Source organism: Aquila chrysaetos, chromosome 7 (genome assembly GCF_900496995.4).
Source record: "Aquila chrysaetos chrysaetos chromosome 7, bAquChr1.4, whole genome shotgun sequence".
Taxonomy (NCBI): domain Eukaryota; kingdom Metazoa; phylum Chordata; class Aves; order Accipitriformes; family Accipitridae; genus Aquila; species Aquila chrysaetos.
Window position 1 is genome coordinate 7,862,123 of NC_044010.1, and position 21,723 is coordinate 7,883,845.

At 45.0% G+C, this 21,723-nt stretch overlaps 2 protein-coding genes across 12 annotated transcripts in view; one reads left to right on the plus strand and one right to left on the minus strand.

Moving 5' to 3' along the window:
• Positions 1 to 16,829, plus strand: part of ST3GAL6 (ST3 beta-galactoside alpha-2,3-sialyltransferase 6) — a 46,638-nt gene extending 29,809 nt beyond the window's left edge. For 6 of the 7 annotated variants that reach the window (XM_030019980.2, XM_030019987.2, XM_030019988.2 and 3 more), the window contains 5 exons: positions 2,967 to 3,062; positions 5,244 to 5,430; positions 6,523 to 6,660; positions 10,195 to 10,347; positions 12,058 to 16,829. In XM_030019980.2, coding sequence (XP_029875840.1) covers positions 2,967 to 3,062; positions 5,244 to 5,430; positions 6,523 to 6,660; positions 10,195 to 10,347; positions 12,058 to 12,138 — 655 coding nt within the window. In that variant the 3' untranslated portion in view covers positions 12,139 to 16,829. The remainder of the gene's footprint in view (positions 1 to 2,966; positions 3,063 to 5,243; positions 5,431 to 6,522; positions 6,661 to 10,194; positions 10,348 to 12,057) is intronic. The other variant, XM_041124888.1, reaches the window with a different exon arrangement.
• A 1,235-nt stretch (positions 16,830 to 18,064) lies between these two features.
• Positions 18,065 to 21,723, minus strand: part of COL8A1 (collagen type VIII alpha 1 chain) — a 93,898-nt gene continuing 90,239 nt past the window's right edge. For all 5 annotated transcript variants that reach the window (XM_030019970.1, XM_030019973.1, XM_030019972.1 and 2 more), the window contains one exon: positions 18,065 to 21,652. In XM_030019970.1, coding sequence (XP_029875830.1) covers positions 19,746 to 21,652 — 1,907 coding nt within the window. In that variant the 3' untranslated portion in view covers positions 18,065 to 19,745. The remainder of the gene's footprint in view (positions 21,653 to 21,723) is intronic.

A 21,723-nucleotide genomic window follows, 5' to 3' on the forward strand; every position in this document is an offset into this window, starting at 1 on the left:
AGGAGAAACCAAAGGGTTCTTCATTTTTATACGGGAGTGGAAGGCATTATTTCAATAGCTAGGGATTGACATAGCAAAGAAGCTTCTTAAATCATAGCCTCTGCCAAAAATTGGAAGGTATGGAATAAGGAATCACTTAAAGTTCATCTACAAGGGACAGAACAAGCAATGCCTCCTCAAAGTAACTGTTTGGCTGCTTATCGGGGTCGGAATAATACAAACCACTTGTAAGGAAGTTGACGTTGTTTTTGTGAATTCACACCAAGTAGTCAGAGAGTATTAAAAAAAAAAAAAAAAAGAAAGTATTCAGCAAGATTAGGAACAATTTTTCTGGCTTTTTATTGAGGCACGAAGATGAGTTCATGCAAGCGTGTCAGTCGCTGCCAAACCAGGGTGTCCAGCAAGCATTTGGGATGGATGCTCTAGCCAGGAGGTACCACCATGAGTTGGAGCATGAGTGTCAGTTTAGGATTTGCATTGTGGTGATGAGGTTTGTACCTCAGTAACCCAGCTGCGGGCACATAACTTTTGGTGACACTGAATTCAGAAGTCTGAGGTGATTGAAACTTTCAGTGATTTACAGAGGCATGCTGTAAATGACAGGAAGACGTGATACAACCACCTGCTAATTCTGCGCTCCCCCCCCATTCCATTTTCATCACTTACTGATCACGTTTTTTGTCCAGTTTTCCTTTTTCCTTCCTGTTTCTCCTTGCTGTTGCTTCTCTGTAGCCCAGGATCTTGCTTTGAGCTCTGTGATACAGCTTCAGGTGACAAAGTGTAATTCAGGGGAAGGGTAACTTCTGCTCCCTTCCTCCCACTGTAAACTTTGCAAGAGGCATATGTTCATTGGCCTGCTTTCTCAGGATATCTTAAAACTAGATTGAAAACTAATTTGAAAGTGAATGGGCTGAAGCAGTCCTGGAGTAGAGAGGGAGGGGTTTTGTGGGTGTAGAGGGAATGGGCATACTGAGGACAGGATGGTATAACAGGTTTTCAGCCCTCTGATTTCCAAGGTACTGAGTCACCTGGACTTGTGGCATTTGCTGGAAATCTTTTTATGAATGCTTGGCTTCTACTAAGCTGCTCAGGAAACACGAGAGAAAGGTGTGCTAGCTTTTTCCATGTCACCCCACCCTGACAGTTGCATTTAGCAACTTTCTATTTTTATATATATTTATATATATTTATATATAAATATAAAAAAGGGAAACTCCCTCTGGCCCTAGAGCAGCAGATGAGAAGGTGCCATCCCAGCATTTCTTTTGAAATACAGTACTTCGTACAGTTGGCATTTATTCTCATTTCACCTTTTCTGGAAGCTTCAGGTTTTCGGTGTTGCTTTGTGGCCCAGTTTTTTTTTTTTTTCTAGCCTACATGTGGTCCAGCATGACTGCATTAACAATTCTGTAGGAAATACAGGGAACTGCTTTGTACATTGAGATGTTGGTCAGTCTCAGCTGGAACAGGCTGTTCTCATTGATGTTGAATAATACTCTTCTAAGCTGAAAAACCAGGTTGGACTATCTGAGGAGAAGGATGTTAATTTTAATTAGTCTGCATAAAGTGCAACACTGGGCATTTAATACAGATTATAGTGTTCTTTGGGACACAGTCCTGGGGTCCCCTACAGTAAGAAATGGCACAGAGCCTTTTTCTTATTTGAAGAACCATGGGAGCAGGGCATTGGGAAGTGGCTCATCCTCAGTAAGCTGTGAGCCTGTTTGTGTCTGAAGAAAATACCAACATTTTTATTTTGCCATTGTTCCTGCTGCAAACAAGTTGAACAGCTTTTGCTCTAAATAAAGAAGCATTTTTTACAACAAAAAATTATGTGCCTGTTCTGTAAGGAGGAGTTTTCAATCTTATACATTGGATGTAAACCTTCCCTAAAGAGGCAAAATTTCTTGAGTAAAAAACCAGCAAGTCTCTCTGTGTGCCTTTTTGGGTGTGTTTCATTTTGTGTGGGGTTTTTTGGTTTTGTTTTTTTTAATTGTTGTTGGTTTTGTTTTGGTTTTTAGCAAAGCACACATTTTACTAGCATTGAAGTAAGACAGTAGAGAGCAAAAGGTATACTTAGAAAACCTGGGATAACTTGGAAAATCTTACCATTAGAATTTACTTTCATAAGTTTAGCATTTGCGTAATACCTTTTTTTGGGTGCTTTTTGACTCTGAATGTATTCTAAATTCAAAAGGAATTACTATTTTGATTGGATGTACTATAAGATCTAATTTGTAGCTCACAGTGTTTTATATACTTAGTAATGCTGTCTAATTTGATCTAGTCATATGAGAATGCAACTTTTAATCAAGCGTATCCGTCTCATGTCATGACAGCATGCACTTCAGCACATGTTTAAACTGCACTTTCTAAGTAGAGGGAGAAAAATCAACATGATTATATTCATTTGAAGAGCCATCACATGTGTCGTTGGGCTAAGGTTTTTCACATGTACAATTCAGAGGCCTGTAAGATAAATTGTGAAGCTAAATCTTGCTGCCTTAGCTTATATTGGAGATCTCTAGAGTTGTGGAGTTGTACAGTATTGCAGAAGCACCTTAATTTGAGTAGTTTTTCCAGACATACTCTGTCCTGATTGGTATACCCCCAGACTGTGACAAGTTTGAAGCATTGTGGAAGATAATTTATCTAATGGCACCCCTATCATCAACTGGTTAGATGATCTTAAACAGCAAACCACTAGAAAAAGGACATGTATAAAAACAGTTTTACATGAGAGAAGCCATTTCCTGACTTTGGCAGTCCCTGAAATAATGCAGCTGCTTTTTTTTGAAAGCGGCCTTAGTGTGTGATACAGGATTGAGACTGCTCTGTAGGGGCCAAGGAGTGTAAAAGATACAGGACCTCAGTTAGTAAATAAGCCAGCTAAATGCAAATATATCATTAATAACAATATGAAGCAAGGGAAGTAGCGCATATTAAAGGTTCTGTTTGTTCCACAGCATTGCTTGTCGACGGTGTGTTGTGGTTGGTAATGGAGGAGTACTTCGAAATAAGACATTAGGGGAGAAAATTGACTCGTATGACGTGATAATAAGGTAAATGGTATCTCCTTTCCGTTTTGTGTGCATGCAAAGAATTAACAGACTTTTGCTGTCAGCTAGTGGCTTTGGAGTTCAGTTATTACACAAATGAAAATGTATGAAACTTCCTGTTTTACTTATCCTGTCACAGCCTTAATTTAAAAAATTTTAGGAAAAATGGGTCAGTGTTTTATTACACAGCCTGATTGATACAGGGGAGGGAGAATCACTGGGTGGTCAGTCTGCCTTGTGTACAGATACACACGTGCGAGATGCTGCCATCAGGGATGGGTCCAAGCATGTCATAGTCTGGAGCCCTGCATGTGAGCCAGCATCCCGGGCAGCCCTCCCTCTTGCCTTCCACGCCATGCCTGTCTTACCCCTGTGCTGGCATGTGCATTGCTTGGAGCGGATTAAACGTAACGTTTATGCTGGGGAGTCCATCTCAAGGCATGTGTCAGCTGGAGGATGATGTTGATGTCTGCCCCTTTTTCTCAAGCATGCTAGTTCATATTGGAAGTTTTATGAGATGCCTTGACCTACCAGAGGATGCTGGGGTCTGAAGAAGAGGCATCTGGACTAGGAGAACTGGGGAAGTGCTCAGAGAGGAGCAGGCAAGGGTGGGCGTGGGGGGGACCTCAAATGCCAAGCAAACTGAAAATGGACTATTTGGCTAATTATAACAGAATTTTCTGTACATTAAGAAAAAGATAAATCAGTTTCTCCTTTGCAGGAACTGAGATGGTAACTGATTAAATAGCCCTTCTGCCTGTAGGTACCCTGTCAAAATAGTGTGCCTGAACCCTCTTTCACTAAAACCTCTGAGCTGCCATTTCAGTTTGTCTGCTTCAACATTGTGTGGAACGTTGAACAAAATCTCATTTTTGTTACAATGCCATCAATCCTAATGCTCATTTTAGTAATAGTGTTTCAGTCTTCAAGCACTAACATAAAAAGTTGTATACAAAGCCTGGAGTTTGACGTGCATTTGAAAACGCACTGGTAAGGTGGAAATGAATATATACAATTCTTCAGCTGTAGCTCCTCTTATAAACTTAAAACTATAGAAAGTAATCCAGATAATATCTCTGTTCTTAGGCAACTTTACTTGCCTGGCAACTTTGTGCTTTACAAAAAAACCCTACCTTGCACTTATTTTCACTGTAGTATAATGATGCAAGGAAGCTCCATGGATTATTTTTAAACTATTTCAAGTATTTGGGCTCCTTGTAGATCTGTCTACTCTTATTAAAATGGAAATCTTTATGTAGACTTGTGTCACACATTTAAATACAGCTCTGAATTCAAAACTTTCAGAAATACAGTACACATTTGTTTACTGTGAATGAACAAAGAGGTGGTGTTTGCATTCTGTATTTAATGACGACTTCTGATAAAACTTTGAAGTACTCCTTTGTCTGCACACCTTGTTTTGTAAACATTTGCTCCTAAGCAGTGTGCCTACTTTCCTGAGTGGTAAGTCACATTGGCAGGAATGGAGCATACAGAGACTGCCTGAATTCTCCAAAGGTTATGCAACACGCCCACCAAGCAAAAACTGCAAGATGGAGACTTAAACACAGCCCCTCTGACACCTCAGAGCAGAAAGACCTTACCCACCTGCTCACTGCTTATTAATCTGTTATATCCCAAAGCAGTGGCAGCTGTGCAAGTAATATTTAAGAAAAAAACCAACACCCCAAGAACCCCAAAGACACAAAAAAAAGCAAACATAATGATGTATCAGCATCAGGTACACAGTCATAAACCATGTTCCTGTAGACAGTGAAGAGTATTAAAACATTCTTGAATTGCCTCCTGTATGACTCGGATCATCAAGTAGCATGAATGGAGCAATGGGTAATTCTCTGAGCCAGATATTCTCTTTGGTCTTCTCCAGTTTCTGTGTTTGAGCCAAATCAGAAGCCTTCTGCTCGAGTGACATGTGATAAGCAATTGTGTGATTGTATTCTAAACCACCTTGGCCAAGTTCCCATATGTGCTTGATCCCTCTGAGTTAGAGGGTGAGTGCACCTGATAATTGCTCATCTACCATGTAATGTGATAAGTAAATGCTGGGCCACTAAACCCTCCTGTACCTGGACACACTGTCTGCCCTGCAGACTAATGCATGTGCCAGCTGACACACAGTAAGGACTTGGGTGGGGTAGTCATTGCTGTCTCTGTCCTCTGCAGAATGAATAATGGCCCTGTTATAGGGTATGAAGAGGATGTTGGGAGGAGGACGACTTTCCGCCTTTCTTACCCAGAATCCATCTTCTCAGATCCAATCCACTACGACCCTAATACAACTGTTGTTCTCATCGTCTTCAAACCCCGTGACTTGAAGTGGCTTTGGGAGATACTAGGTGGTCAGAAAATAGTAAGTTTAATTATTCATGCCCTTTGGCTCAGCTTGCCACACACCTCTCATGCGAAATGCCTGTTTTGCTTTTAACCTTAGTCCTCCTAGCTGGGGGCAGCGCTGGGTCTCCTAGTCAGTCCGCTCAATATCCCTTTCCCATAAATGCTTCTGTCCTCTTTCTCACACACATATTTGATCAGTTCCTCACCCCAAAACAGTTTTCCTCTTGGAAATACCTTTTTATCCTCTTGCTAGCAGCATTTCATATTCTGACATGCATGCTCCAGCTATTTCCCAGATTATTTTATCCTGCGGACTTGGTGGAGTTGCAGAATAATGTTGGAAGGGACCTCTCTCTGGAGGTCTTTAGTCCAAAACCTTGTTGAAAGAAAGCAAGACCAAGTTCAAAGCCATACCAGCTTCTTAGGGCATCATCTAGGTAAGTTTTGAGTATTTCCAAGGATATTTCTACAACCTCTGTTTCAGTGCTGCAGCATCCTCACAGGATAGAATTTCTCCTTATCCTTTCACTGTGTGCCTCTGAGAAGAGTCTGATCCTGTCGCTTTTTGTAAACCCCTACCAGATAGTTGAAGACGGGCTGTACAAACCCAGCATCCTCAGACCCTTCTTGTTTGCTGTGTGCTCTAGCCCCTCAGCTGTTCTGGTGGCCTTCTGCTGAGCTTGCCCCAGTTTGACACTCTTGCACAGAGAGGAGCCCAAAACAGCATTTGTGAGACCGCAGAAAGGCACAGTACAAAGTATTTGAGAATGGTAACTTCTGTCCACCTGTTCTCTATTCTCTTATTAATGTGGCTAAGCACACAATGAGCATTTACTGCCTCCAGGCATGCTGCTGGTACGTGTTGTCCGTCAGGGACCTTTCTGCAAAGCTGTTTTCCAGCCAGCTGGCCCCAACCTCTGCTGCTGCAGTGGGTTATCCTGTTGCAGGAGCACTGTTTGGCACATGTTTTTGTTGAACTTTGGGAGGTTCAGCACTTTGCTTCTTCCTCAACCTCCTGCCCTTGGATTTTATTCTGGTTAGAGTTGCTACAAAACCAAAATCAACTGTTTATAGCCATTAAAAATGTGTATTTACTTGCCTGTTACAGAGTGCTAAAGGCTTTTGGAAGAAACCGGCTCTGAACATGATATACAAATCTAGTCAAATTAGGATTCTTGATCCCAGCATCACCAGAAAAACAGCTTATGAATGGCTTCGCTTCCCAACAAGGTTTCCCAAGAAGGAGGTAGGCTTTTTTCTTCTGTGCCTTTTAGTTTTGTGCAACCAAATGTGTACTCAGAAGTAATTATCTCTTTATTATAGTGGACTATGTTAGAACATCCATGAGGTTCACATGACAGTAGTTTGCATTTAGATGGTGCTCAAAAAAGATGGGAGAATGGAATCCAGAAAGACAGTGGGTAGCCTTGTATGCCAAAAATCTCTTTTTATGGATTCTATAATTAGTATTAAACGAGACTGCTTTTGTGGACAGACATAATTCCTTTTACAAAATTGTGGAAAGCAGACAGACATTGGAACATGGCAGATCCAAAGAGACTCTAGAAATATTAAGGAGTCTTGAATTATTAAATGTAGGGTGTTTTATAGTTTTCTTCAAAAAAAAAACCCCCAACAAATCCACCCACCCCCCCCAAAACCCAACAACCCAGTAATTCTGACACTGCTGCAATTTCACACTGCTGGGAGCAGGTAGGGACTGGGGTGCATACAGGATATTCCAGCCCTGTGCTAATGACATATGTCTAGCAACATTCTTGTGCTTACTGATTTGATGCCAAGCATTGTAACGAGTTAACTGACAATTTGGACGTAAAAATACATTTTAACTGTCAGTTTATGACTGAAGAATGTTTCTGATGAAAGGTAAGGCTTCAAGCTGGAGACCTCCCTTGCGCAGTCAGGACTGACCACGTGCTGTTTAGCACAAATACAGTTCCCTGGGGTCACATTGGTGCACAGAGCTGCTTCGTTGGGATCAGCCAACTGAGACATGTGGAAATGTTTGACAGGCTGTCACTGTAGAGTACCTACCACAGCTTTTTTTCTGGTTTAATCTTTCTAATATTTGAGGGACTTGAGGTTTTTTTGCTTTTGGGAGTTACTGTGCTGCTTTTTCTCTCTTTAATTTCTTTCTTTTTTTGAGCCTACTAGTGGCTTTTTCCTCCCTTATTAACTCTCAAACTGGAATACCCAGTTTGGCTGCGTGCTTGCCGGGGCTTTGTGGCATTTCAGCTCTTCAGTCAAGGGTGGGAAGAAAGCAGCGTAGTAGTTGGGCGCCTATCTATCTCCTGAAGGGCTACAGAACATCCGTGGCCTCCATGGCTCCAGAAATTCCTCTTGTCTCTTCCTGTGCTCCCCTCTCAGTGGGGGTAAAAGTAAGACCAGTGCTGTCAGTGAGCCAAAGAGATGTGTGTGGTGTCCTGGGGCTGGTACAGAGGCCCAGGCCCCTCAGTTGCTTTGGGTAGTGTGCATGCTTTCTGCTCCTCTCCTGCTTTCTAAGCACCCCTTCCCAAAGCTGGGGCAGAGTGTGTCCGTGCTTGGAGCCCCTTTCTGCCACCTCCACATCCCGCTTGCTCTGTCCCGGGGGTTTTGCAGCCCCTTGTCTCCGGCAGCGGCAATGGTCGAGCTCAGGTGTGCTTTTCCTCTCTTTTCCTGCTATCTCAGAGGTGGGCTGTGGCCGGTAGCTTGCACGTCTGCAGTCCCTCCGTCACAGCTCGGTTAAGCTGCAGATCGTGCCTCGGGGGTTCCCGTGGGCAGGGCAGCCTTTTGCAGGACCCACTTCGGAGCCTTCTGTCCCTTGGTGTGTCCCTGGGGAGGGCTGGTGCTGCCTTCGCTGTCCTGTGCTTCAGCCCCCTCTGCCTGCAGGAGATGCCGAAGACCAATGTTGCTTTCCCTGCTGTCTCTGCCTTTTCCATTAAGCCAATCTCATGTTCCCTGTGTGCGCATTTCTGTGCAGTCCAGCAAGCAATTCTGTTTCTTTGTGAGCAACTGCGATGGTGTTAGCAGAGCCGGGAAGAACAACTGTAAAATCGGATGTGCTGCCCCAGCAGCACTGAAGTCAGAAAGTGTTGCAGAGTTATTCCAGGACTATGCCTATTCCCATTAAACATGACTGGCTGAACAAATTTCATTACAGGCTGAGGGTATCTGGATATGGCTAGGGTGCTAGCACGATAATACATTTTAAAAGTAGTTTTGCTTTTTTTAGTGTATTCTTTTGGGGTGAACTTTATGATAGCCAAAGGTAAACAGAGCTAGTTGCAACCTGTAACGTTCCTGATACTTCCAAATAGCACTAATCCTGACATGTAGCATCCTGCCATAATTTTGGGGTTCTGTTTGGTACAGACATGGCAACAGAGTCACCGCTAAGTTTATGATACTGGTCCCCCAAGGCAGAAAGTTATTTTGCTACCTGGCAGGAGCCCCGGGCTATAGCGTGCATTTTAAGTTGATGTTATTTCTGGAGTACTCTAAGACTTGTATAAAGGTATAAAAAAAATCTACATGAAAGTTGATAGTTCAATTCCGTGACTTTAATTAGGTAACAGAGCTGATATTAGTAACTTTTTCCTGGGGATTTGTTCTTTTATCATACAATACAAAAAATATTTTTCTGTATTGAGTGCATCTGCCTTCTCTCTGTCCAGAGTTGTCCAGTACTGGCTTGCCTGCTTCGTTGTCAGAGGCAAATGAACTGAGCCTTGCGTAAGAGTTTAAAAAAGCATGTGCCTTTGCGCTCAGTTTGAGTTTTGATTGCAGCTACTGAAAGTGTATCGCTCATTTGGTCTCTGAGAAAATTGTTATTTTAGCTAAGAAGGGAATTAGCGCCTGAAAGTTTTGTCCATTTCTGGGGACACTTTTTCCCCTCAGCTTCATCTGTTGGTCTAATGAAAGAGTTCACCTCTCTTTACAAACCTTGCCTCATTTACTTCCCCAGAGCATTTTAGCCACTGCTGCTGCTTAAACAGTCATGTACTTCATCACAGGATAGGACAGACGGTTGCAATGGGTTGTTCTATGCTCTTCTAAGAAATGCTAGTTTTCGGTTAGGTGCTCTTAATTTTGCACAGTTAAAACCTGTTTATGACCTGCTCATGATATTTTACATTGCATTTACTTCTGAGCTATCTCACTGTAGGGAGAAATATGCAATTTTGTTTACAGTTCCTCTTCTTCTAATGGAAATAGTGGGGGAAAGTCTAAAACCATGTTCTTCTGGAATTTCCCTGCTTTGAAAAAGTTCAAATGCAGCCAAATTCATGTAGCAGTAGCATTCATGCTTTTTTTTTTAGTTTGGTGTTAATGAAGATTTGAGGTGTGTCATGTTGTTCTGTTCGTCTGGATCTCCATTGTCTAGAAAATTGTGAACGCATCTGCTAATTCAGTCAAATTTGATGGGGTGAAATGGTCTCCAATACATTGAAGCCTGACCAGTTTCACGAAAGTAGGTTGCTGAGCAGAGGGATGGAGAGACCTTCCTGATGCCTATGCGGAGGGAAGGGCTACAGTATGGGCTCAGCCCTCACTAGAAACAGGAGAATCCCAGGGAAGGCCAACATAGCAGACACCCCGGTCATGGAAAACCTGCAGGCAGTACTGTACTCCTTGTGAGACATGAGGGGATCAAACTACAAAGCCAAACATCTGTAGAAGAGCCAGGCTGCCTGATTTCTGCTTTCTTCGCTCTTAGGTTTGCTGTTCCTGTCAAGCTGCCAGTTATTTATGTATGTGTGCTCTTTGTGTTTCATTTTAGAAACCCAAGCATCCAACAACGGGGCTAATTGCCATTACACTAGCATTTCACATTTGCCATGAAGTTCACATGGCAGGCTTCAAATACGACTTCACTGACAGAAATGGTTCTTTGCACTACTACGGCAACGACACGATGTCTCAGATGATGCAGGTAACAAACACTTGTTTATGCTGAGAGAAATATAGCTGGTAACTGGAGAAGACAATCTTCAGTATAGGTAGAAGTGTGGACTGCAGGTCAGAAAGGTCTCTGGTCTTCTCCTAGTTCAGTTACTCATGGGTTAACATTGCTCGAATCTCTTCATCTCTGCTTTTCTTCCTGAAAAATGTGGATAATGATATCTGTGTCCTTTGTGCTACACCATATTCTGCAACATTGGCATGAGACACATCCGTTTGTATGTTCTGTTTTGCTTTGCTGGTGTTATCCTTAGGCTACGCAGCTCTTGTTCATAGAGGCATATTTGCTAGCACTGTCAGAACATGAATAGTGTTGTTTCTGTTCGCATTCTCTTTTTCCTTGGCACCTACTTGCACAATTTGTCATAGTTGCCAAACTTCTTAAAAAAGAGAAAGAGCAAAGGGAAATGGAAGGACTTAAGACCTATAAACTTGCAGTTAGGAAAAGAACTGAATTTCAGAAATTGAAAGCAGAAAAGAAAAGCAGCTCTTTGAGAGGGGTAGGAAGAGAAGGAACTGCTTCCAGGTGGGGGAAGCCACAACTCACCAGGAGAGGGAGCAGCAGGAGGCTGGCAAATGTCAGGGTTTCCTTCTCTTCCCTCCTGCTTTGCTATGGTCATGCCTCTGTTTTCTTTTGTCTCTGCTCTTGTCTTCAGCTCTGTACTCCGAGATCTCAGCCCTTTACCTCAGTGTGAACAGTTTTCTCTTCCATGTGCATGCTTAGTGCATGTGGGGACCATTTTCTCTCCTCCCTCTTCTGAAGAGGAAGGACAGGGGCAATGCCCATAGGAGCCTCTCATGTCTCTCTGAGGACTCCTAGGTGCCTGCTGCTCTGAGATAATTTTCCTCTGACACTGAACTTATCTCCATTTTGAGGACTCCTCTCTGCAGGTGCTTTTTTGCAATGTATACCAAGCTTGGATAAGGTTGATGACTAGTTGAATAGACATCCCTAAGTTTCCTAAAACCTTGAAACTTTAAAAAACAAACTACTAAGCAAAACCCTTATCGTTAATTCTTTAGTGGTGTTAAGTTGTAAATATCATACTATATATGTATAATCTTTTATGCAGTATTTGTGTTATATTAATTTTAATTTACTGGATTCAGTGTCTTAAGATTGTCAGTAAACTTACTTCCCTTGTGCTGTCCTCCACTAACCTCAGTGGTCCCTTGTGTATCCAGGATCTGGATACAGCACAGAAGATGGGTTGGTTTTGGCTTGTTGAAACTGATTGTCAGGATGTATCCAATTTACAAATGCCTGATGTGTGCTTTTCAAGAACCTGCATGGAACTTGGAGAATTAGTCATTTTCTGACTGCTTGTGCTGTAAATGTCATTATGCAGCTGTTCCCTCTAAGCACGGGGAGGGGGTGGTAGAGTTAGTAATGGTAGGACTTCTGTGAGACCACATCTCACCCATTCTTGCCACTGAAGGATCATCCCTTTTTGTTTGTGTCCTAATGGAAGATCTAATCTAGTTTTGAGTAATAGAGTACTCACCTGTTTTCTTGGGAGACTGTACTACAGCCTTTGCCAAGAAGTCTTTTCCCCAGAGCTTTCCTACTCTTAGCATCTTCCAGGTATCACAAGTAATTAAAAAGGAAAGAACAACGAAGTGATGCTTCTGGTAATAATTTGAATTTAATTTCTTTTATTATTCCCTCACATCTCTTTAGAATGAATATCACAACATCGATGCTGAGCAGAAATTTTTGAAGAAGCTTATAGACAAGAACTTTGTGGTCAATTTGACATGAAAGCTGAATGGAAAATATGAAGAACAATCGCTATTTTCAAGATTTGAAAATTTTTTTATTTTTTGTACAACTTTTTTATTTTTTAAGTGCAGCATAACTGTTTACTGTTTAAAAAGAGCACAGAAACCTCATCAAGGCAGAAGCTTCTTCTAAGCCTGAGGGTAATGAACTATTGCAAACAGAGTTAACTGAATTTCTGTGAAGCTATTTAATAATGGGAAAACCATGGAACTTTCAGCTGAAAGTATCAGGGATATATAAAAATGTGATGCACATCACTTATTTATGAGCAAGAACTCTTTCCAAATGATTACTTCTCTGGAATACTTCTGTTTCTGATGTTGTCCTCCAAAAGAGTTACACTGTCAAGAGACTGAGACAACCAGTGTTTAATTAGTAGATGGATGTCTTGTATGTCTGTCTTGTAGTATGAAAATGGCTTTAAAATGATGCCTATAAATGATTACTGTGTGTTTGGGAGAAGGGGGAACATACAGAGTATACAGGTTTTGGTCTGCCTTGCTCCTGAGGAGGGGACGTCCATCTTCAGCAAAGAAGCGACAGCTTCTGCGCTGGCCATTGACTGTCGACTCTGAACTGCTGCTTGTCTTTGCCGAAGGTGAAGACCCTTTGGTCTGATTTGCGGAGATGTTGGTATTGACAATGCTCATGTTGTACCCAGTTTATGGAAAACCATACTCCCCGTGCTGTGCATCTAATAAATTTTACAGTTGGTGACTTGACTTTAGAAAAGAGGGAGTATGAAGACTGAAGAGTTGTCCTAACTACCTGTGTGTCAGCTGCTTCCCCCAGACCACAACAGAAATGTGAGCTGGGCCAGAGATGTTCATGCCTGAGTTTTAATTTAGAGCCAATGCTTGTTGGATTCCTAGATCTTCAGGACAGGATCTCATGTATCTTTCTGTTCACTCCGCAAGAATCGGCATGTATTTTTCCGAACCAGCAAAATCTTCTTTCTCAGATGCTGTAATGTGTCTCCACCTTTGAAATGCATCAATATGAGCAATGAATGTTCCCATTTTTGGCAGTAGAGTGTGCTAGGGAATATGCAAGGTGTACCTCAGCTGAATTATCATTTGGCTTCTGTTTACCTCTGCTGTCTTGACATTTAGGTTTAAAGGATGTGGCTGAACTAAATCATTTAGTGGTGGGAACTTACTTGGGATTTTAATTGAAACTTTTAATGAGACATTTATATTTCCTGTCTTGGTTTGTCTTGCACAAGCCTGCTGAATAAGTTAAATCTGCCTGGGAATGCCTTTAACAACTGTCAAAGAAGAACAAGTAATACGCTGTTCCAGTTCTCTTATAGGGTGTATATATATTATTGTTTTTTAGTTGTGGCACCTTTGCTTGAACATCTTGTGGTTATCTTGATCAGTCACACCTAAAGAAAGCACAAAGAAGTCCACTTAAAAAAAAAAAAAGTCTTTAAAGTTGGTAGAAAAATGTTTGCTGCTTTTTAGTAAAATTATATAGAGAGTTTTAGTACATTTAGGAGCAGCGCAAACATTTACAATATGAATACAAACCTCTAGCAGGTCAAGAGCATGCTATTTGTGTTTTCAGAAGCTGAGGATTACAAGAGTACTGAACACAATTCCTTTGCTGCAGCATTGAAGTGACCAAAGAGTCATCTTTCTTTTTTCCTATTTCTCTTGTGGAGTGCAATAGGTATTTAAAAACCCCCACCCTCCTGTAGTTCTTATCTCCCTCTTTAGAGCCTTGGCTCTACCATTTGGGAATTAGTGAGGGCAGTGTGATTTGGAGGGGAGCCACAGCTGAAGGGGAGGAGGCTTGTGTTTTCACCTCATGACTCCTGAGCTTTGGTCCATTTCAGGCAAATTGGACATACCTGAAGTAACTTTGTATGTCGTATAAAAGTCTGTGGCAGGGGCTGGGGAAGGACCCAGACGTGTCCCCACCAAGGGACAGGCTGTGCCATGTGTCCTGCCAGCTGGATGTGTGTCCCTTGGGCCCAGGTGCTGCTGCAGGGGATGGTCCCTTGTCCAGCCGTGCGCAGGGCGGCAGGCGAGAGCGTGGAGGAGAGGGGAGAGCTGGAGTGCTGGAGCACCAGAGCGGGTGACTGTGGTGGTGGAAACGGAGGAAACCAGAATTTCCTCACCAGGTGGCAGAAGGGCTCTTACTCAGTTATTTGCATTTCCTTTTTTTAATTTTTAAACATGCACATTTCTGAGGCTTTGAGGAGATCTTTGCTTAAAAATCTGGATACAAACAGGTGGGGTTTTGCATCAGAAAACAGTGACACTGCTGTCTTTGTTTCTACCAGCATTTATTTCTCATGATTATTTCAGTTAATTAAAAAGGTTCGTATGTGACTCTGCAGCCCCAGACCTGCAGTGGTTTAGACTACTGACAATAGCAATTCCCATGAAAAAAATGCCGAGGTAAGGGTTTTCACAAAGGTCGTGGTGTTGTCCGAGCTCTCTTTGCGTAGAAGTCCTTGGCAGATCTTGGAGACCGTTGAGAGCGGAGCCAGGCAGAAGCGGAGGGCTGCCTCTTCCCCCTCAAAACCCATGGTCGCTCCCAGAGCCAGGCCCCCAGCTCTCCCGTGGGCTGCCGCCACGGATCCAGCCGCATCCGTGTAACATCATGCAGTACGCTGACTGAGAGGATTTTTGCCAGGAGAGCTGTTGAATTTGCCCTCTCCTCGCAGTGCCTGGTTCTTGTGACGGTGTAGGCTGCTTCCCGGCTTCTCCACCGCCATCCCCAGTGGCAGGAGGTGGGTTAGGGAGCTGTGGTTCTGAGGATGTGGTTATTTTCTCTGCTTTATTTCCTCTCTGGAGATATTCTTCCCGCTAATTAAACTGACGACGACTCCTAATTTTCCTAGGAGGTTTTCTGCTTTTTGGGGGTTTTGTTCTGCTATAGTTAGAATCCCCCAAAAACAATTGGAAAAAAGGCTTCATGGCAAGCAAATGGTGTCCTCACCCCTCAACTCTTTTACTGAAGATAGACTCCCTTTTTTTTTTTTTACTACATCAGCTATTGTCTTCCTAACACTATTATTTTTTTTAATAATGTTTGATATTCTCAATGCATTTAGTATGCTGTCTACAAGCATTTATCCCTGTTGGCTGCTCCTTTTTATTTCTTCTTATTAAGCCTCCCTATTTGTATGACTGACTTCTTTTTGAAATTAAGCAGTACTCCTGGGGATATTTTTCGCCCCCTTCTGTGCTCCTGCAGGGATGTTGAGTCTGCGTGTGCCGAGGTTGCTGTTGCAGGGTGGCTGAGTAACTTCTAGAGCCAGACCTGTTCACTTCGGACCGAGCCAAGAGCTGATACTATTGATAAACTACGAGGTACTAGTTCTTTGGAAAGCACAGCTTATAGGCCAGTAGCTTTTAGCTTCGATGATAAGTGGTGAGCTAACTGCTTCATTTCCCCCTGCCATAAGATGTTTTGGTAGGATTCTGTGTACACCAGCCCTGCTTCATCACTGTCACCCGCTTCATGTGGTCATTTCTGCTCCTCCATGCCTTGAGAACAGGTATCGCTTTTACACTAACTTCATGTAGGTAAGTATACCTGTGCATAGTGCGTTTCTCAGTAATGCCCACAGACCACAGCGTCTATTCTATCCAGGCAGATGTTTTCACAGGTGTTTTGCAATACCAAAGACTTCCCCTGGCACTTTCTGAGAAAAGCAATAACGCTAACTCTAAATACTTAGATTTTTTTTTCTGAGAGTGAGTTGCTATTAAGATTTTCTTTTTCCATTTTTGCTATTCCTGAAAGTGAAGTCTCTGCACTGAACTTCCCTTTCAAAGCTACCCAATTTTTTGATCGCAGCATCAGCAGCAAAGCTGTCAAATTTTGAATCCCAGGGTGCTGCCAGCTTTATTTCCATGTCTGGTAATGGTGTAACTATGTAGGTACCCAGTGTCTCCCATCAGTTTTCTTCCTGTATCAATTGCAAAGTCAGATGGTCCCACCCCTTCTTCCTCTGTCCTGTTCTCCAGCAGCCTGCTGAATTTCAAGACAGCAGCATCTTACAGCAAAGGTGCTCCTGCATTTTATCTGCCACCCCCTCAAAATGCTGCGCTGTCAGAAAGACTCAGCTCTAAGATACCAAAGCACACACAAAACAGGCAGGATGCCGTACGTCAGCTGAAAGCTGTGTTTGGCTCGGACTTGTAGGGGGATTTTTTTGTTGTTCTCTGTCGGGAAAGTATTTTTTCCTCTGCTGTAATAATTAAAGGAAGTACAGAGATATGACTAAAGAAGGAAGGTCACAAACTATTGCACTAAATACAAATCTGAGAGTGCCTAAAAGATATTACTAAATGACATTTCCAGTGACTGTATTGGTGATGATAATACAGAATCACAACTGTGGTGGTTAATAATTAGTGTGTGGTACCTCTTGTTTCCTATGCTGTGCTTTCCTTTTTAACAATGCCCTGGGAGGTAGTATAAATACCTTAACTTTTAAGTGGGGTCTGATTTTTAAGAACATACGAAGCTCAAGATCTGTTTTTGGTATTGGTAAATACTTATTTTATTTGCCATTTGTCTTAAGTTTTATATGCCTTTAAAGTGCCAGCTGTATTTTGAAGACGTTCTTACGGTTGTTTCAAGTGAAATTTTGAATGCTACAAATGGAAAGAGATTATTTTCCTGTGAATAAACTGTGTTAAAGACGATGCCCTCAGGCTGATTTTTGCAAGGTCAGTGCTCTCTGTGTGTGTGTGTATGTGCACGCGTGCCCAGCCCCATTATTAATGGTGTGTAGAGTACACACAGTGTTGTCAGATACGGTATCGAGTTTCAGAACAAACTTTGGTGCTTAGTAGAGCAAACAGAGCTGAAAATTTTTGAACCTAGGTAGGCTGAGCTGTACTACGGGTGGAGATCCCACTCCAGGCTGAGTAAAGGTAAAACTGATGTGGTTTTTGTAAGAAAGATCAAGAGCAGCATCCTCCTGATTTTAATTTTTCATAGTTTTTTAATCTTGCCTGTCTTATTGGGGACTTTCAGGGGAATTCTAAAATAAAAGATGCTTAACTAAGAGGATGGTGTGTGACAAAAGACTTTTGATAGAAAGTAGAAGGCACTGATTGTGGTACTTTGCTCATGTTTTGTTTTCTCTTTCTCTTTGTGCAGTAAAAATGAGATGCTAGGGAGCGGGGAGCCGCTTAGCCAGCGGCTTCAGGGAGTCTAAGGGAGAGGTAGAAAACAATTACCTGACACAAGTAGGTATTCAGTGCATTCATTTTAGTATTGACAGTTTAGGAGTTTGCCAGCTTGGAGGAAATGCCTGTCTTTGAGGTGAGACTGGGGGAACCACACCATGGGTTATAATTTACTCCCTGCAATGGAGCCACTTGAATAGTGATGTAGATCAGTGACAAACGTGTTGCCACTTTCACATGAGGTTTTTGCTGCAGGTGGAAAAATGGGGAGGGGTGGGAAAAGGTGTTTCCAAATCACAGGGAGAGCCAGGGATGTGGTGTGCATCTCCCAGCCTGGGCAGCCAGCTCTGGCTCTTTAGGGGAGCACAAACCCTTAACAGTGCGACCCCACGACGTCCCATTTCTTGGCTTCCTGCGCGCTGCCCCGTGCCTTGTTAAGCTGCCGTCCCGTGTCGGCTCGCGCTGAGCAGGTGCCCGTTCCTGTGGGCTGCCTGCGGGAGCCCCTCGCTCTGTGCATTGCCTCCAGCCCCAGCCTCGCTCTCCCACTAAATGCGATGCCGGGACAGTGCGTTTCCCCCAGTGGATTAGGGCAGGTTTTGCCAGTAGAGGGGAGCTAAAGAAAAGGGTATCTCGTTTTTTTTTTTTCATATCAGGCTGTCAGTGGTTTCAGAGAGTCCTTGTGGTCTGATACATGAATTCAGCAGGTTGATTGTTCCTTCTAACAGTTCTGCTGAATGAAGACAGGATTTTTTTTTTTTTAAAGATATTTAATAAGATATTTTTTTCAAATCAGTACAAAAATTTTAAATACAAAATTATTTGCTTTTGACATCTCATATATTCCGGGAACATACTGAAGTCACCAATGCCTGGTAAACTGTCCGTCCGTTCCTGCCACCATTCCATAAAATTTCTGAGATAAAGCACCACATTATACCACTGGAGTCCTTAGTCAATGTTAGACTGCATTAAACTCTGCATTTAAATAATGGTAATGCCAGTTAAATCCAATCTTAGTTCTGCATGAAAAATCTAGTTCATTTTTGAATCAAAAGCGGTAGCATTAGCTAAAGACATTGAAGAAGTGATGAGTATTTATCTCTTTCAACTAGCGTAACAGTGTGTGATGTGCAGCGCTGTACAGGGAACCACAGCAAAGTACACTGCCCTTTGGAAACAAATACTTTTGAGGTGAGATTAGCACCATTGATGAACAGACAGCTCTTGCCGAGAAGTTGCCTTCCTCAGGTACAGAAAGAATCGAGGCCTGCAGGTTCTTCTTGACAATAGGTAACATATAAATAAGGATTGGAAATCAGCTTCTATATAAAATGAAGTTCTCAGATAAATGTGCATGATCAGTATTGCTGGTAAAGTTACAGGTTGATCTCAAACAACAAATTAGTTAATTAGCAAAAAGAGCTACTTCTGCTTTGCCTAGTCATTGAAGAATAAACTGATTTAACTTCTGCTGAGTGGCAGACTAGGCGTCTCTTCTGACAAGCCAAACAGATGCAGGTTCTTAGCACGAGCACAGAAATCCCAGCGAATTTATACCACCCTGCTGTATTGCCACGTGTTGGCCAAAATGTCTCAATCGCGTGGCACAAAGCGAATGGGGAACCCTTCATTTTTGTCTCTGATCTACCTCATCTACTTCAGCCGTGCAAATGCAGATGGAGGCTTTTCGAGTGCTGTGGCATTTGGAGGTGAACCCAGGACCTGCTGGAGTCAGGGGCGGCGTTCTGGGTCCAACGACTGCTGGAGAAGGCTCGTGGGGAATAGTTACACCATCAGTATTCCTTTTCCATCATAAATAAATTGTTCAGCGAAAAACCACACCTGCAGGGATATTTTGTGTGTGGGGAAGGGAAATAAAGATCTCCAGCTAAGAGAACCTTTGCTTGTCAGGCAGACCTGCTGTCAAAAAAAAAAAAAACAACCAAAAACCAAAACCCCACCCAAACAAATAAAAAGCCACTCAAGTTTTTCCATGTAATTTGAGACTGACCTACTCTGGTTTAAGTTACTGGTTTTCATCTCATAACTATGATCAATGCAACCATCAAATATGCAACAGGAGTGAGTGATGTACGCTGATTTGAACCTTAGTACTGAATTACTGTGAATGAAACGAAGTAAGCATGGCATCACAGAAATATATAATGTACAGCTCATATGTCCCCCTCAGGCGCAAAACAACTGTTTATGAACCTGATACACATCTCTAGATATGTTCACGACACCTTTTTTTTTTTTAACTAGCTGTGCGTAATGTTAAACTTGGTTTTTTTTGGTTTTTTTTGGTTTTTTTGTACAAGATGGTCCAAAACGGTCATAAAATGCATCTTTCACGGTATAAAAGTTTGAAGCAGAGAAGAAAGGTTTTGATTTTGTGTGTATGTTTGTGTGTGTCTGTTTTTTGTTTTACATGGGATACAATAAATATCCTGAAAAAGAGGAATGAACGTACTGCCCGGCATAGAGTCCTGCCGCCTGCTCGGATGGCATTTGAACGTAAACCTTGTCTCCGTGCATCAGCTGGACAACGGCGCTGCCCGAAGCCTGGTCCAGGAAGCCCTTCTTGTACTCGTCGTAGGTGTACATCAGCGGCTCGTTGTTCTTGAACAACGCCACCCAGACGCTGGCCCCTTTACAGTGGACGTGGTAGGCGAAGTAGTAGACGCCGGGGATCTCGCAGGTGAAGATCCCCGTCTGGGGGTTGTAGTTTTGCCGGCCGTTGTAGAGGAGCTTGTCGAACTTCACGGGCACCCCAACCCGGGGGAAGGGGGTGAGGAGCTCCGCCGTGAACGCGGGCATCTCGTAGACGGCGCCGCCAGCCTTGCCTTTCTTGCCCATGTAGCCGTAGGGGGGCTTGACGCCGTCTATCCCCGGCCCCACCTCGGGCAGGTACTGTCCCACGGCTGGCGGAGTGGGTGGGATGATGACTGGGGGACCTGGGGGGCCGGGGGGGCCGGGTGGTCCCTGGAGTCCTGGCTGGCCAGGGGGACCAAGCGCCCCGGGCTTGCCCGGGGGTCCCTGCAGCCCCGCGGCGCCGGGTTTGCCCACGCCAGGGAAGCCGGGGGGTCCGGGCAGGCCGGGCTCCCCCTTTGCCCCTGGCAGTCCCGGGGGGCCGATGGGACCGCTGGGTCCCGCGATGCCCGGGATGCCCGAGGGGCCCTGAAGCCCCTGGGCGCCGGGGAGCCCCGGCTCGCCCTTTGGCCCCACGAGCCCTGGGACGCCCGGCAGCCCCGGCAAGCCTTTGTGCCCGGCTTCCCCCTTGGGCCCCGTGGGGCCCGGCAGCCCTCGCAGCCCGGGGGCCCCCACTTCCCCAGGAAAGCCTGGCTTTCCTGGGAACCCCTGCAGGCCGGGTTCGCCCTTGGGGCCGACGGGTCCTGGCGGCCCCACGGCGCCGCCTTCTCCTTTGGGTCCCGGGAAGCCGGCGGCCCCCGGGGGGCCCATGATGCCTGGCAGTCCCGGCTGGCCGGGCTCCCCCGGCGGCCCCCCCATGCCGGGCGGCCCCGCGTGCCCCTTCTCCCCCTTGGGCCCCAGGGGGCCGGGCAGACCACCCACGCCACGCTCACCTTTGGGCCCGGGGAAGCCTGGCTTGCCCACCCCGGGGAGGCCAGGGGGCCCCGGCAGGCCCGGCAGGCCTTGCTCCCCTTTGCCGCCCGGGAAGCCCGGCTGGCCGGGGAGGCCGTCCTGGCCGGGTTTGCCAACGCCGGGCAGGCCGGGAGGGCCTTGGATCCCGGGGGCCCCCGGAGGCCCCTGCAGCCCCAGCTCTCCCGGGGGTCCGGGTTTGCCCAGGGGTCCCTGCGGGCCAGGGAAGCCGACCATGCCCGGCTTGCCGACCCCCGGCAGCCCCACAGGGCCTGGGGGGCCAGGCAGCCCAGGTGGACCCTTCAGCCCCGGCAAACCCGGGATCCCGACGCCCTTCTCCCCTTTGGGTCCTGGGATCCCGGGGGCTCCCGGGGGTCCCTTCAGCCCAGGCTCACCCTTTGGCCCCGGCTGTCCCTGCAGCCCCGGAGCACCCGCTTTCCCTATGCCGGGAAGGCCGTGAGGCCCCGGCGGTCCTTGCGGCCCGGGTATCCCCATGGGCCCAATCTCCCCTTTCGGCCCCATCTCCCCTCTCGGCCCGGGGGGCCCCATGACCCCCGGTTTCCCTGGCATCCCCGGCAAGCCCGGCTTCCCGATTCCTGGATATCCTTGTGGGCCTGGTTTTCCTTTGGCTCCTGGGACACCGTGACCCGGTAATCCTGGTGGCCCCGGCGGCCCTCTTGGTCCAGGCTCGCCGGGGGGACCTTGCTCACCCCTAAGACTCCGCACGGGTATTTCTGGGTTGGGAAAAAGAAAAAAGAAAAGGGGAGGGGGAGAGACAAAAGGTGATTGCAGTCGCATCCTTTGA